Source organism: Rattus norvegicus, chromosome 9 (assembly GCF_021556685.1).
Source record: "Rattus norvegicus strain SHRSP/BbbUtx chromosome 9, alternate assembly SHRSP_T2T, whole genome shotgun sequence".
Taxonomy (NCBI): domain Eukaryota; kingdom Metazoa; phylum Chordata; class Mammalia; order Rodentia; family Muridae; genus Rattus; species Rattus norvegicus.
The window spans coordinates 20,522,930-20,540,039 of NC_141542.1; the positions used below are offsets into that span (position 1 = coordinate 20,522,930).

The 17,110-nt window shown below is 41.4% G+C and overlaps 1 protein-coding gene across 1 annotated transcript; it reads right to left on the reverse strand.

Annotated features, from left to right (window-relative positions):
- Nucleotides 1–615: 615 nt before the first annotated feature.
- Nucleotides 616–8,553, reverse strand: LOC148003443 (disks large homolog 5-like). The gene is made up of 5 exons (XM_087569105.1): nt 8,376–8,553; nt 7,497–7,656; nt 6,040–6,171; nt 5,188–5,371; nt 616–1,407 (listed from the first exon to the last, which is right to left on the reverse strand). Exons 1-5 carry the CDS (start codon nt 8,503–8,505, stop codon nt 1,402–1,404), a joined length of 612 nt encoding a protein of 203 aa, XP_087425231.1. The 5' UTR covers nt 8,506–8,553; the 3' UTR covers nt 616–1,401.
- Between the last annotated feature and the right edge of the window lie 8,557 nt (nt 8,554–17,110).

Genomic DNA, 17,110 nt, shown 5'->3' on the forward strand with positions numbered 1-17,110 from the left:
CACAATTAGGAAACACAGAATTGTATTCCTCTGGTTTTCTTCAAATATGCTCAGGGCCCAGGTAGGTTCTGGGCCCAGGCTGAACCAAGCAGGTTCCTGCCGCTGACTGCTCCTCTATTCCTGTTTCCAGAGGCATCATGCAGATTAATATGGGGCCAGAGATATGGGAAGAGCTGGGTAGAAGTGGCTTTCTTTCCTGTGGTATCAGGATTATCTGCATTCCTGGGTGTTCAATACCCTCTGCCCCGGGATTTGGGTGCAGGATTTCCGATTGCTTTAAAATCCCTTATACCATGTTTATATGTCCTAGGAGATATAACAGAAAAATTAATGTTTATCCCATTAATTTGTTCAACATGCTCATCCACAGAGTATAACTTAGAGGTAACTATATATTTGACAGCAAGCATACACAGTGGGTACGATATGCATGATGAAGTGGAAATTCACAGAGTTGGAAACACAGTGAACAGTGACTGTATAATTGCCTTTGAATCTCAGTAAGATTGATGAACAGTGCCCATGAGAATGCAGAGATCGATCCCTCCCTGATAGCTGTGGGACTTCAGATGTTGACATTAGTGATCAATAAAGAAGGTTCTTAAGAGTGAAGAGTTTGAGATTACTCCTTTATTTACCAGAATACATCCCATTTACTTGATAGTAACCAGATGCAGGTAGTCAATATATACAGTCTATATCCTTATCAAAATAGAAAACAAAATGAACAAAACAACAACAACACATAAATAACAAATCTTCAAATGAATAGAAGGAAAACCAAATAACCAAAATAATCAAAACTCTAGCAAACTTTAAATAGAGGAATTTCGCTAAGCATTCTTTTGCTGCTCCTTTTGCAGAATTGGCTTATAGCCTGTGGCTTGCCTTGGAAACATAGTAGACAAGCAGTTACTGATGGTAATAATATTTTCAAGAGAAGTGGAAGTAGGTCTGTTTTGTTGGAGTGGGGGTATTAAGGAAAAAGCCTATCAATACTGAGTATAAATGATATTACAGACTTTGTTTCATAGTCTGTCCTATGTTGTGAACTGATCTCCATGAAACTCTTCTGGATGACCCATCAGGACAAGTACAAATTTTCACGTGCACAGTCTTTCTGGATGACCAGCAGCTCTTGATTGATGTGCATCAACACTTCTCTGACTTCCTCCAAAAGTATACACTTGCTGGAGAGAGCTGAGGTGAAAGTAAGGCCTATTCAATCCAAAGAAGTTAAACTAAAGGAGGAAAATGCAGTCCACAATTGTGATGGACATTACAGATGAGATACAATAGTGGTGTATTTGCTGTGCACACTTAGTTCTCCTCCTGTAGCTCTTCTCTCCAAGAGAGATCTTGTCCTGGTCTGTGTCATGTTCGAGTTTCTGCTGGAGAACTTCAGACCTAGCAGAGCAAGGGAATAAAGGTTTAGTGATTGGTTGTCAATTCAGCTCTCCCTCTTACATCAGCTCTGTTCAGTTGGACAATCCAGCATGACCTGTCAGCTGAGGTCAGTCCCTGCATCCCCAAGTGTCATAGAGTACCTCAGCTTTATATCTCAGCTTTTCAAACTGCTAGAATTTGAACTGTGGAATATGCACTGTACTGGGGTTAAGAGAAAAATGAGCATATTTTGTCACTGGTCCAGGTTTATTATATTGAATAATAACATTGTAGCTGGGTCTTAATCTGAGTTCAAGAATGGTATGAGCAACCTAGAATACCATGTGGATTCCTTCTGGAGAATATGTCCAGAAATGTGGTGAAAGTTCTGATTATGTTAGCACTGAAGGAACCTGCGTAGGTTCAATTTGTAACCACTGAATCTGCAAATACACAGAGAAGCCATCTCACTTCAAATCCATTCTCACTGAACAGATCCTGTAATCACTGAGAATGTGCTCACAGCAAATCCTCACAGCATACACAAGGAACAGTAAAGTTTATGGTGATGGAGATACATAACAGCACCCCTGTAAGACTATGCTTATTGTAATGCAATTTGTGAGACGACAGAAGAGAAAATGTTCTCAGATCTTATCAGAGAGTTAACAGGAAGAAAGAAGTACAAAATACAAAGAAATCCTGAGGATTATACATATCCTGTCATGGACAAAATTGACATAAACTGTACCAGAACAATACTCTGGGTAGTTCTTTAGGTGACTGAAGGTGAAAACCTTGTCAGTGATCAGCCATCCAAAAAGGATAGTTATATAGGGACAGGAAATCCAATTGGCTTCTGCCAGTCTGTGTTCCTGCCTGATCTCAAAAATATCAGAATGCTTCTACAATGTTCCTCCCAAGCCACTTTCCTGGTTGATCGGTTCTTTCTGCTTCAGAATGCCCTGCATTCTTTCCTCTAATCCTTCCTTATTCTGGTCATCAGATGAGTGTACTGTCAATGGAAGCATGCATGCATGTGTGCACACACAAACACACACACAGACACACAGACACACTAATACTAACTCGCAAACACACAAGCCATTTGTGTTTACACAATATAAACATAGTACATTGCAGTGTTTACTTTCCCTTTTAATGCTTAATATAATGAATCCCCAGGATACTCTGCAGGCCTAAAAACAAATGTTGAGTGGGTTATGAACATAGTGGTCATAGCCTATAGACAGCTCAGTCAGTGATGTGCTGTCCTCCCATAAACCGACATAGAATCAGGGTTCTTTCCCTATTACCAATCTGGCTTAGCAAGTTTCCAAGGCTGTGTAGAGCAGTCTTGTTTCCCAGCACATGATCATATGTTGGTTGGTGGTGTTCCTGTTCTTGTTCACTGTTTCAGACTTTCCCCATAGAGTGCAGCTTCTTCTAATAGGAGCTCTCTTTACCATACCCTGAGTGACTTCATGCCCAAAGCTATGCCCCCAGAATCATAGGAAATCTCCATAACCAGGATCCAAATGAACAATGTTTCTACCTATTATGTGATTGTGTCACAGATATTTGGAGTAAATAAATAAATGCTTACATGGATTATCTCACACTGAGTCATAATCCATTGAAAGGCTCCAACCTCTCATACAGTTTCCCTCCTTGGACCACTACAACCCAGATGTGCTCTAGTTGCACACCTATTCTTTTCTCTGGGATCTCTGGGTCAACTAAGACTTCTGTTCCACTTAAAGAACATGGCTTCTCACAGGCCTTTCTGATTGTCCACTAACAGACCCGTCTGAATTTCATCATTTCTCCTAACTCCATTAAGGCTGAAATTAACTGAGAGAAAATGATGTTGATTGACAGCACTTGCAGAATGCTACACAGATAACATAGGGGAGCGCTTTAGATTATCTGTACACCTAAAGGGGCTCCTGAAACTGCCCTGTTCTTGCACCACAGCATAGCTATGGGGCTTTTGCTGGATAATGATACAACTCCAAGCAACTCAAATTCTCAATGAATAAAATCCAAGCCAAACTCCCAGCAGAAACTGTAGTGTGCCAAGGTAGCTGGAAAGAAATGGTAGCAGGCAATGTGGAAAGCAACCTTGGAGAAGACACAGTGAGTGACACAACCTTCCAGTGGGCTTTCACCATTCACAAAGGACAGAGAAGGATCATAAATCAATGGATTTTATAAAGCAGCCCCCCTTACCTCCATGTACTCCATTCCTTTGATGTGCTCCAAAGGATTTTGATGCAGACCAGTCATTTTTCCCTAATCACTTGAAAATCTAACTTTACACGTGTTTTGGGTTTTTTTGCTGTACAGAGCTAGGTGGAGATTCCAAGTGATTGGGGTGCTATATTTGATATTCATGAAGGCAAAGTGAACTCTTAGATTGTTTTTCTCATGAAACGGGGCAATAGAGACTCACCTGTGCAATTATGCACAGGGAAACACACACACACACACACATACATACACACACACATACACACACACACACACGCACACAAAAGAACCCATACTAGATCAGACGAGATCGGGTGCGTTCAGGGTGGTATGGCCGTAGACAGAACCCATACTAGAAACACTTGGAAAATCATCCAGAATTAAACCCACAACATGAGCATAAACATGCTGAGCCACAGCTGGTACACACAAACAGACACACACACACACACACACACACATACACACACTCACACACACACAGAGTCACATATACACACCCTAACACACACTCACAGACACACTCACACACACTCACACACACATACACACATACACACACTCACACACACATACACACACTCACACACACATACTCTATCACACACCCATACAGACACACACACAAACAAGCACAAACAGACACACACACACACACACACACACACACACACACACACACACACACACACCAAAAATCGCAAGTCGGCAGAAAACAATGAAGATCCCATCATGCTGGAGGAACAACATAATATAGACTATTCAAAGCAGGTATTTTAAGAGAGAATCACTACTCAGCCATTTTTCCTGAGAGGAACAAAAAGGCCTAGATTGCACTCTTCTTGATGAGAATGGGGGTAGATAACTCTGTTCTTGAAGTCTCAAATCTCTCATGCCAATTGTCAGGTTTTCAGAACACCTTTCCACATCCCTGCTTTTCCAAGCATCTACAGAGTATAACGTCAAGATATGAACTCTCCAGCAACACTCGAACAAAACAGGACTGACATGCTGCTACTCTTTCACTGTCAGGTACCATGATTTAGGAAGCATGAAGAGATGGTCTTGATATACAGGGAAAATGGTGGAGAAAGAACAAATCCACCAAAAGATGACAATGACAACCATTTCTTTGGCATTTCCACCAGGCTCTCCTCCTTCTAAACTATTTAGTTCCTGGAATCTCACAGGACCCCTGCAAAGAAAATGGGCTCTGGGCTTTTGCTTCATCCCTCAAAGCCCTGCTCTAGTCTAAAGAGGGGCTCCCACATAGCACCCTCCACACATATGGCATGTAGTGCTGTGATGTGTGATCAACCCATCTCCCTTAATAAACTGCAGATTCTCGAAGAGCAGGAGCATTTGCTTTCCAAACACGCAGTTTCTTGAAGAGGGGCTATCTCCACAGAAAGCCTTGTAAACCATCACATAAATGAACACTTGGATGAGACCTAGGTCAGGACATAGATCCCTCAATAGACAGCTACATTGGTTGTCTATGTTTATGGTAAGACATGAGGACAGCCTGACCCTGAGTCCTAACCCTACCTGCTGTTGCTTGGCACTGGGGTCACAGATGTTCATTCCGGCCTCTTCACAGAGCCTCTTTGCCTCCACAGAGGATGCTGGCAGTTCAGTCTGCTCCACCAGCAGTTTTCTCTTCTCATTCAGCAAAATCTGTATATTGTTCCTCAATTGAGCTTGTTCACGCAGGAGCTGGGAGTGCCTCACGCTGAACCAGAAACAAAAAATGGTAAATGCCTGCCAGCTTCTATTTGCCTGACACTCTTGCAAGTACAATCATCCCTTTAAGGGTCCTCATCCCCAGAAGTCCCTAGACTAGAGCCACAGTATACAAGTTAGCACCAATTAGAGGAGGTCAAATCCAGAGGACACATTACCTGTGAATGAAAGTACTTCTGAAAATCCTGACACTAAGACGGTTTATATAAATCAAGGTAGAAGAAATGGTCCATAAGGGAGCTCATATGTCCATAGTATGCTGAAACCATCTGCAAGTAGAGGTCACATCCCCTCTGAGGGAGGATAGAAGACCCAATAGCTATATAGACTTTCCATGTGTTTCTCATGGATCACAGATCTTTAAATCTCCTGTCAGAGTCCTAGAGATTCAGAGTTGATTGATATTCCCATCATGGTGCAAACCTTTTCTATCTAGAGGATCCTTAATGGGGAAAATAACAATTGGAGGGTCTTCTACACCCTTCACATGTAGGACAACTGAGTCCAAGAGCTACAAATCTAAGACCCTTGCCAGGAGGCAGGCTTCTTGTTAAGAGTCAGACACCATGGAACCAGAGCCCTGATTTTGTTCAAAGTCATACAGGACAGAAGCATTTCCTGCCTAGTGCTGGGTTCTCATCTCTGTCAGCGACTCACCGGTAAGAACTGTTCACTTGTATGAGCTCCTTGTACCTCTCCATGGCATCACTTATTGAGTTGGTCATCATTTGCATAGCCATCATTCTCATCTCATGTTCAGATTGAAGTACTGGCAATTCGACATGCAGCCTGGGTTAGGTCATGGCCAAAGGAACAAATAATGTTTTGAAGTCACGATTTCAGAATTAGGTGAAAGGTAAATAAAAATATATAATAAAAAATTTCAAATTCAAGGAATGGTGGAAGGGAAGAAAATGGCAAAGTCAAAAACCAGACCAAAACCCAACAGTGAGACTCAATCCACAGAAAATATTTCTATGTAAATAAGCAAACATTTGTTTTGAAATAAGGACTCCTTGGAATCCTGAGAGATATGGTTCTGCAAAGACTCAATATATAGGAGGGGGCAGAGCCTGAGAGCTGGCTGTTTGGGAATAACAACTGTCAAGACCACAGTGACCATTTCTAGGTCACAATAAACAATCCCTGGATAGTTAAAAAAATAAAAAATAAAGATCAAAGCAGGTGAAACAAATTAGGTAAAATCAGACTGTTCTATTACTCAAACTCAGTATGTACCACATACTTGCTCCTTCAAAGTATTTGTACTGGTTAAGTTTATTATCCTGGGCACAGGACAACAGAGCCACGGTACCAGTTGGAGGGACCTGACCTTCAAGAGCTGGCCAGGTGAGCATGATGGAATTGACTAGTTCAGGAAGAAGATTCCTCCAGTCTGTGCCACAGCTTTGGGCCCAAGAGAAAGCTGTGATGACATTTCTCTTGTTTTGAAAGCAGGTATACTCAATCCTTGGTTTCTATTATTACATGAATTCCCAGAGGGCATAACTAAGTTTGACAGGGAAGAGGATTTATAGCACCTCCTCCCCTCAGGAGAGTCCTGGGTGCCACCAAGGTATACAGAAGGAGCAAAGTGCTCTTTTGATCAGTGTGGGCCTCCACGTACTCATCACTATCATGACCTGCAAACTGTTGATCAAACAAATCCTCAGACCCCATCAAAGGTCCCAGACGTCCTGATCCTGAGTAAAACACCACATATACTTCCACATATATACATACCAACCCATATCCAAACACATGTAGAATGCCAACTACATGCATGGAGGTGCCATAGAATCAGTGTATAATGAACAAATTCAGAGGAAAGAGTGATGACGTGCAGGCATTTCATTCACACACACAGTTGCAGCAAGTGTGACCAGGTCCTTCTAGCTGTTGACAGAACCAATGCTAATCCAAGAGGCTCAGGGTCAAGTACAAAACAGGTTGACCCTAAACACACAGCACCTAGCTTATCTCACAAGCAAATGCCTGCCAAAGCTCCTTAAAATCCAGGATGAGAGGTGAAACTCTCTCGTGCTATGAGTAAATTTTGAGGTAGCAGAGAGAGAGCACAAGACAGTGAATAGGTTACTGGGCATAATGACTACCTGTGGTCCCACTCATCATAGATATAAAGATCCAGATTTTGATAAAGTTCATCCCTCTCGAATTGACACTTCTGGATTTCAAATTTGAGTTCCTCCAGTTCCTTTAGACACTCCTCTTGCTTACTGATGACAATTTGGGATGACGCCTTCCTACCAAAACCTGTAGACAGATAAACCCAAGTGAATTTGCATATTTGAACCAATGGGCAGAATAGATCATTCTGAATCAGAAAAGGAGGTTGAGGAAGGGGAAATGGTAGAGACTGGGTGAATCCCTGAAAGAGCAGAAATGCTTTCTTAAAGGTTGATTCTTAAGCTATGTCCCTCTTCCCAACCTCTAATGCCATACACGTGCCACACTATTACACAACCTCCCGCACTGAAAGTTACAATCTGACTGAGACATAAACATCTGCGACATTGTTATATCAGATGTGGTGCAGATAATCCTAGAGTTCATAATGACTTCATAATGCTTAGCACCATCAAGCTCTAATCATGTGTATTCCAGCCCAAAGTGTCTGAGAACTCAATTCATGACTAGGGGTGCATCCTTCTTTGTTCTCGCCATCAGAGACTTATGTAACCTACAGTAATCTAGAGGATGAAGTGCTTCAACTCCCAACCATGGATGGTCACATTGTTAATCTCACAGTGCCTCCTCCTGCCAATCATTGACACTCACAGTTAAAAAGCTTCAAGAAAAGACACTGAAGTCTTACAACTTTATGGCTTTCTCTCAAATTAAAGATCAGGAACTCCTGACTCTTGGTTTGTTTTTGAAAAATCCCAAGGCTCCTGCTTGTAAGGCCTAGTCTTAGAAGGCACATCTCAAACCTACCTCCTTGAGGATGTTCCCCAACTCTGCCCACGACTCACCAAGCCTTCCCCAGAATGATTTCCTCCTTCCTGTTTCACTAGAGAGGGGGTCAGCTTCCCTTTGACCTGGTGCGGTCTCTCCTTGATCAACACTTTCCTTCCGAAATAGCCTGAGCAGCTGGTGAAACATGCCTGCTTGTGAACCCAAAGGGAACTGAAGTAATATCCCAAAGGCAGTTGGTGTCACCACAACACTGGTGAGATCACAGAAGATTCTAGGGAGCTCTTAGATACAATAGAGTATCCAGTGAACGGCTTGCTGTTGATGTCACTGGAAAGTTCTATGGCCTACCTACTAACCAGCTCTCCCCACACTGATGAATTTCTGTGGGGACCCTTTCGTCCAGTCTCCCATGTGTCACTGGGAATACCATTTGGCAACCTCTATTTCAAAGCTAGATATGTCTCTCTGCTTCATTAGAAGTCAACAATGCTTTTGCTGGGGAGGGTTGCTTACAACCCTGACTTGGAGAACAGATTTTTCTTAGCACCCAAATCTCTAGGGACCAAGGAGGAGGGAGACTTTTCTTAAAAGTAAATCTACTACTCGAGACAATGCATGTAACATACATTTTGATTCCTGAGCTTTTCCCTTTTTCTGGAGGCCAATATGTTTCTTCTAGACCTCTGAGTGTATAAAACCTGGAAATATTTGCTTACTGTGCAGTCCTTGACAGCTGACATTGTTTCCATTTACATATCCATGTATTTCACAAAATCAATGGTCTATAATCCTATTTTTTTGCAATAAAAACTCCTTTTACTTGGGAACATAGGGATCAACTACAGGGCATATATAAAATAATAAATTTCTGTCCGTTTTATATATTATGTAGGACATCCTCCCTTTCTCAAATATAACAAGACAATTAAATTGGACATCAGTGAGCAAATGTCAACCTGGACCTTGTGTTACTGCATTGTAACTATATAACCTTCACTTCTCCAATATCATTCTTCGTGAATAGACAAGTCTAGGCATGAGAATATTGGGGACTACACCATGATCTTTTACTTGTAGCAAACATAAGAATCAGGAGGATGGAAAGGGAGTGGAATGGCCTGAATTCAGGTTGAACCTCAATTTTAATGGGTCCATACATTCAGGAGGGAGTCTATTTGGCATTGTGATATATGGATTCTGTCTTCTTATCATAGGTGTTATAATAATTCAACATGAATGTGTGCTATAATGCCACCCCACCTCAGAGATGTAAGAGTGAAAATCATGTCTGACCTTTCTGGGAAAAACTCTGCCTTTTACTACAATCTGGAGTTATACAACATCACTATACAAAGCTCAGAAGAGAGGGGTGCAGATGTGCGGGCCTTAGAAGTTGAGGATCTTTTCTTCTGATTAAGCCACTTGTTTTTCCTATGTAATTTTTCCCTTGCTCTTTTACTAATGGTGGCTGACTTCTTTCCTGGCCTGAGGTAAACTGGAGTCCAATCTTTTGGATTACGGAACTTTCTATTTTTGAGATGACAGTCCCACCAAGGGTCCTACTGCATACAGAAGGTATGAATAAGTCTCATGGGCTGGAGTAAGTTAAAAACGTCTGTGACAGCAAAGAACTGATTAAGAAAACAAGAGCCCAGCTGCTCATCAAGATCACAGTTGTATGATAGTAAGAAAATGTGAATAGGGCATCAGGTGAAAAGATAAATTAATTAGGAGGTCATAGGCCTAGAAGGGTTATCCTTTGCTCTCAGTGGAGCTGCCATTCTTTCTGCCATTCCTTGCCCTCTGCCACAGGACCAGAGACTTCCCCATACAACTGGCTGGCCTTGCCAAAGACCTGACAGGGCACCTCCCTGTAGAATATGACACGTAGAGTCCTTGAGGACTCACCAAGAGGTCTCCTCCACACAGGTTCCTTGTTGTCAAAGGGAAATGTTCCTGCAGAATCCTACCATGGCAGCAGGAATTTCAACCTGGCTTCTCTTGGTCCAGCTCACTGGGTGCAGGCCTGAGGCCCAGGGGTATCTGGGGAAAGAAGCAGCACACACTACCTCACAGCTCTCTCTTTGTTGGATGCAACTGCTAGGACTGTGATAGGATTTTTGTTTCTTTGTGTGTTTATTAGAAATACCTACAAAGCTGATTAAAGTTGCAACATGCCTTCATACCCAGCGTGCAGAATGTTTTTACATCGTTGTTGTTCCTGTTTTATGTTTGGATTTTGTTTTTTAATACCCTCAGGAAATTTCCCTGTGCTTAGAATGTTAAGCACATGCTCGGGAGGGATTGATTATTCATTTTCGGCAAAGCTTTTGTTCTTACCATCCACTCCACAGATGATGCCATTACGTACTTTGAAATGAGAAAACAGTTATAGAGAAGTAAATTAACCTGTAAGCTATCAAAGAAGAAACACATCATGATTGTGGAATGGCACCCCAGTATTTTGTATTTCCTAAGTTATTTTTATTTTAAACTTTTTTATTGGATTTTTTTGGGTACATTTCATCTTTTTTAAATCCTTAAAGGTATCTTTTATTCCTCTCCTCCATTTACAAGGTGGAATTTCACCTGTGATTGTTAGTCCAGATAGTTTGGTCAATGGCTTAGATATCACCTTGGCCTAGTTTCCTTGGCATCAGCTGAGTTAGAAGCAGACTCAAAGATTCAGGACTCAACAAATAATGAATTCCACTACATCTGGATACCTAGCCTCACAGCCAGGAAGGGACTGTATTTCCATTCACTATTTAAAAAAAAGATGCAGTTCATTAACATGTAAATAATTTCTCACGTATATTAAAGTGTTTACCATGGTCATACAGTTTTTCAAATACCTGGCATTCATCTTTTTCCAAAACCTAAAATTTCTTTCTTATTCACATTTTTTTAATTATTTTTTGGTATTAGTATCATTTTTTTAAATTTCAGTTTTTTTAATAGATATATATGTTTTATTCAAACGTTATTCCCTTTCCCAGCTTTTGGTCCATAAGCTCCCCTGCCTTTCCCTCTCCCATATGTATGGTCCCCCAATCCATGCCACTTAGAAACCCCTTCCTGGACATTCCCCCGCACTCAGGGTCCAACCTTGTTAAGAACAAGGGCTTCCCCTTCCACAGGTGCCCCAACAAGGATATTCTCTCCCACATATGCAGTTGGACCCCTGGGTCAGTCCATGTATAGTCTTTTGCTAGTGGTTTATTTGGTTGGCATTGCTGTTCTTATGGGGTTGCAAGCCCTTCAGCTCTTTGAATCCTTCTTCTAATTCCCATAAAGGGTGTCCTGTTCTCAGTTCAGTAGTTTACTGCCAGCACTGACCTCTTTATTTGACATGCCCTGGATGTGTCTCTCAGGGGAGATGCATATTCTGTCCCTTTCAGTAAGCACTTTTTAGCTTCATCAATCTTACCTAGTTTTGGTGGCTGTATATATATGGGCCACATGTGGGGCAGACTCTGAATGGCTGTTCCTCCAGTCTCTGCTTTAGATTTGGCCTCCATATCCCCTCCTATGGATATTTTTGTTCCCCATTTTAAGAAGAAGTGGGAACATCTGCACTTTGGTCATCCTTCGTCTTGAGTTTCCTGAGATCTGTAGATTGCATCTTGGGTAAATCGAAGTTTTGGTCAATATCCACGTATCAATGAGTGCATACTGTCAATGAGGGGTGCTGAGAATCTGGAAGAGAATGGGGGACAAGAGACGTGACGAAGGACTCCAAGACAAGAGTCTGATCAAGGCGACAGTTTTATTTTTCCCCAAGGCTGAATTTGTACCATAAAAAGGGTAACAGAGAAAGGAGAGAAGTAAGAAACATTTACCCACGCCAAGGACACAATATTCATGTGGTCAGGGAATCGGTTGATGTTGACAGGTTGTCAGAAAGGTCACAGGTTTGTCACATCTATTAGTTAGCAGGATGTTGGTTTTTCAGAAAGGTTACAGGTCATGACATTGGGTATCTTAACGTCACACATTATCATATGATTATTCATCTTGACCACCACATTTGTGTTAGTCTTCTGCAGCTGGCTGGGGATTTTCCATGAACCCAGTCATACTTAATGCTAACCATAATAATAACATCAATAATGGAGGGCTTCAAGGCCATCGCTCCCAACAGCATACCAAGTGTGTTTTTCTGTGATTTGATTACCTCATTGTGGATGATATTTTCTAGTTCTTTCCATTTGCCTATGAATTGAACGTAGTCATTGTTTTTGATAGCTGAGTGGTACTCCATTGTGTAGATGTACCACATTTTTTGAATCAATTCCTCTGTTGAAGGGCATCTGGGTTCATGCCAGCTTCTGGCTATTATGAATAAGGCTGCTATAAACTTAGTGCAACATGTGTGTTTGTTTTATGTTGGAGTATGTTTTGGGTATATGCCCAGGACAGGTATAGCTGTGTGCTCAGGTAGTGGAATGTCCAATTTTCTGAGGAACCTTCAGACTGATTTCCAGAGTGCTTGTACCAGTTTGCCATCCCAGCAACAATGGAGGAGTGTTCCTCTTTCTCCACATCCTCACCAGCATCTGTTGTCACCTGAGTTTTTGATCTTAGACATCCTGACTGGTGTGAGGTGGATTCTCAGCTTTGTTTTGATTTCCATTTCCCTGATGACTAAGGATGTTGAGCATTTCTTTATGTGCTTTTCAGGTATTCGATATTCCTCAGCTGAGAATGTTTTCTTCAGCTCTGAACCCCATTTATTAACAGGGTTGTTTGGCTCTCTGTACTCTAACTTCTTGTGTTTTGTGTATACTTTGGATATTACCCTCTATCAGAAGCAGGATTGGTAAAGATTTTTTCCCAATCTGTTGGTTGCCTTTTTGTCCTAATGACACTGTCCTTTGCCTTACAGAAGCTTGTCAGTTTTATGAGGTTCCCCCATTTGTCGATTCTTTTTTTTTCCCTTTTTTTTTTTTATTAACTTGAGTATTTCTTATATACATTTCGAGTGTTATTCCCTTTCCCGGTTTGCGGGCAAACATCCCCCTCCCCCTTCCCCTTCCTTATGGGTGTTCCCTTCCCAACCCTCCCCCCATTGCCGCCCACCCCCCATAGACTAGTTCACTGGGGGTTCAGTCTTAGCAGGACCCAGGGCTTCCCCTTCCACTGGTGCTCTTACTAGGATATTCATTGCTACCTATGGGGTCAGAGTCCAGGGTCAGTCCATGTATAGTCTTTAGGTAGTGGCTTAGTCCCTGGAAGCTCTGGTTGCTTGGCATTGTTGTACTTTTGGGGTCTCGAGCCCCTTCAAGCTCTTCCAGTTCTTTCTCTGATTCCTTCAATAGGGGACCTATTCTCAGTTCAGTGGTTTGCTGCTGGCATTCGCCTCCATATTTGCTGTATTCTGGCTGTGTCTCTCAGGAGCGATCTACATCCGGCTCCTGTCGGTCTGCACTTCTTTGCTTCATCCATCTTGTCTAATTGGGTGGCTGTATATGTATGGGCCACATGTGGGGCAGGCTCTGAATGGGTGTTCCTTCAGTCTCTGTTTTAATCTTTGCCTCTCCCTTCCCTGCCAAGGGTATTCTTTTTCCTCATTTAAAGAAGGAGTGAAGCATTCACATTTTGATCATCCGTCTTGAGTTTCGTTTGTTCTAGGGATCTAGGGTAATTCAAGCATTTGGGCTAATAGCCACTTATCAATGAGTGCATACCATGAATGTCTTTCTGTGATTGGGTTAGCTCACTCAGGATGATATTTTCCAGTTCCAACCATTTGCCTACGAATTTCATAAACTCGTTGTTTTTGATAGCTGAGTAATATTCCATTGTGTAGATGTACCACATTTTCTGTATCCATTCCTCTGTTGAAGGGCATCTGGGTTCTTTCCATTTTCTGGCTATTATAAATAAGGCTGCGATGAACATAGTGGAGCACGTGTCTCTTTTGTATGTTGAGGCATCTTTTGGGTATATGCCCAAGAGAGGTATAGCTGGATCCTCAGGCAGTTCAATGTCCAATTTTCTGAGGAACCTCCAGACTGATTTCCAGAATGGTTTTACCAGTCTGCAATCCCACCAACAATGGAGGAGTGTTCCTCTTTCTCCACATCCTCGCCAGCATCTGCTGTCACCTGAGTTTTTGATCTTAGCCAATCGCACTGGTGTGAGGTGAAATCTCAGGGTTGTTTTGATTTGCATTTCCCTTATGACTAAAGATGTTGAACATTTCTTTAGGTGTTTCTCAGCCATTCGGCATTCCTCAGCTGTGAATTCTTTGTTTATCTCTGAACCTCATTTTTTAATAGGGTTATTTGTTTCCCTGCGGTCTAACTTCTTGAGTTCTTTGTATATTTTGGATATAAGGCCTCTATCTGTTGTAGGATTGGTAAAGATCTTTTCCCAACCTGTTGGTTGCCGTTTTGTCCTAACCACAGTGTCCTTTGCCTTACAGAAGCTTTGCAGTTTTATGAGATCCCATTTGTCCATTCTTGATCTTAGAGCATAAGCCATTGGTGTTTTGTTCAGACAATTTTTTCCAGTGCCCATGTGTTCCAGATTCTTCCCTAGTTTTTCTTCTCTTAGTTTGAGTGTGTCTGGTTTGATGTGGAGGTCCTTGATCCACTTGGACTTAAGCTTTGTACAGGGTGATAAGCATGGATCGATCTGCATTCTTCTACATGTTGCCCTCCAGTTGAACCAGCACCATTTGCTGAAAATGCTATCTTTTTTCCATTGGATGGTTTTGGCTCCTTTGTCAAAAATCAAGTGACCATAGGTGTGTGGGTTCATTTCTGGGTCTTCAATTCTATTCCATTGGTCTATCTGTCTGTCTCTGTACCAATACCATGCAGTTTTTATCACTATTGCTCTGTAATACTGCTTGAGTTCAGGGATAGTGATTCCCCCTGAAGTCCTTTTATTGTTGAGGATAGCTTTAGCTATCCTGGGTTTTTTGTTATTCCACATGAATTTGCAAATTGTTCTGTCTAACTCTTTGAAGATTTGGATTGGTATTTTGATGGGGATTGCATTGAATCTGTAGATTGCTTTTGGTAAAATGGCCATTTTTACTATATTAATCCTGCCAATCCATGAGCATGGGAGATCTTTCCATCTTCTGAGGTCTTCTTCAATTTCTTTCCTCAGTGTCTTGAAGTTCTTATTGTACAGATCTTTTACTTGCTTGGTTAAAGTCACACCGAGGTACTTTATATTATTTGGGTCTATTATGAAGGGTGTCGTTTCCCTAATTTCTTTCTCGGCTTGTTTCTCTTTTGTATAGAGGAAGGCAACTGATTTATTTGAGTTAATTTTATACCCAGCCACTTTGCTGAAGTTGTTTATCAGCTTTAGTAGTTCTCTGGTGGAACTTTTGGGATCACTTAAATATACTATCATGTCATCTGCAAATAGTGATATTTTGACCTCTTCTTTTCCGATCTGTATCCCTTTGATCTCCTTTTGTTGTCTGATTGCTCTGGCTAGAACTTCAAGAACTATATTGAATAAGTAGGGAGAGAGTGGGCAGCCTTGTCTAGTCCCTGATTTTAGTGGGATTGCTTCAAGTTTCTCTCCATTTAGTTTAATGTTAGCAACTGGTTTGCTGTATATGGCTTTTACTATGTTTAGGTATGGGCCTTGAATTCCTATTCTTTCCAGGACTTTTATCATGAAGGGGTGTTGAATTTTGTCAAATGCTTTCTCAGCATCTAATGAAATGATCATGTGGTTCTGTTCTTTCAGTTTGTTTATATAATGGATCACGTTGATGGTTTTCCATATATTAAACCATCCCTGCATGCCTGGGATGAAGCCTACTTGATCATGGTGGATGATTGTTTTGATGTGCTCTTGAATTCGGTTTGCCAGAATTTTATTGAGTATTTTTGCGTCAATATTCATAAGGGAAATTGGTCTGAATTTCTCTTTCTTTGTTGTGTCTTTGTGTGGTTTAGGTATAAGAGTAATTGTGGCTTCGTAGAAGGAATTCGGTAGGGCTCCATCTGTTTCAATTTTGTGGAATAGTTTGGATAATATTGGTATGAGGTCTTCTATGAAGGTTTGATAGAATTCTGCACTAAACCCGTCTGGACCTGGGCTCTTTTTGGTTGGGAGACCTTTAATGACTGCTTCTATTTCCTTAGGAGTTATGGGGTTGTTTAACTGGTTTATCTGTTCCTGATTTAACTTCGATACCTGGTATCTGTCTAGGAAATAGTCCATTTCCTGAAGATTTCAAATTTTGTTGAATATAGGTTTTTATAGTAAGATCTGATGATTTTTTGAATTTCCTCCGAATCTGTAGTTATGTCTCCCTTTTCATTTCTGATTTTGTTAATTTGGACACACTCTCTGTGTCCTCTCGTTAGTCTGGCTAAGGGTTTATCTATCTTGTTGATTTTCTCAAAGAACCAACTTTTGGTTCTGTTGATTCTTTCTATGGTCCTTTTTGTTTCTACTTGGTTGATTTCAGCCCTGAGTTTGATTATTTCCTGCCTTCTACTCCTCCTGGGTGTATTTGCTTCTTTTTGTTCTATAGCTTTTAGGTGTGCTGTCAAGCTGCTGACATATGCTCTTTCCTGTTTCTTTCTGCAGGCACTCAGCGCTATGAGTTTTCCTCTTAGCACAGCTTTCATTGTGTCCCATAAGTTTGAGTATGTTGTATCTTCATTTTCATTAAATTCTAAAAAGTTTTTAATTTCTTTCTTTATTTCTTCCTTGACCAGGTTATCATTGAGTAGAGCATTGTTCAATTTCCACGTATATGTGGGCATTCTTCCCTTATTGTTATTGAAGACCAGTTTTAGGCCGT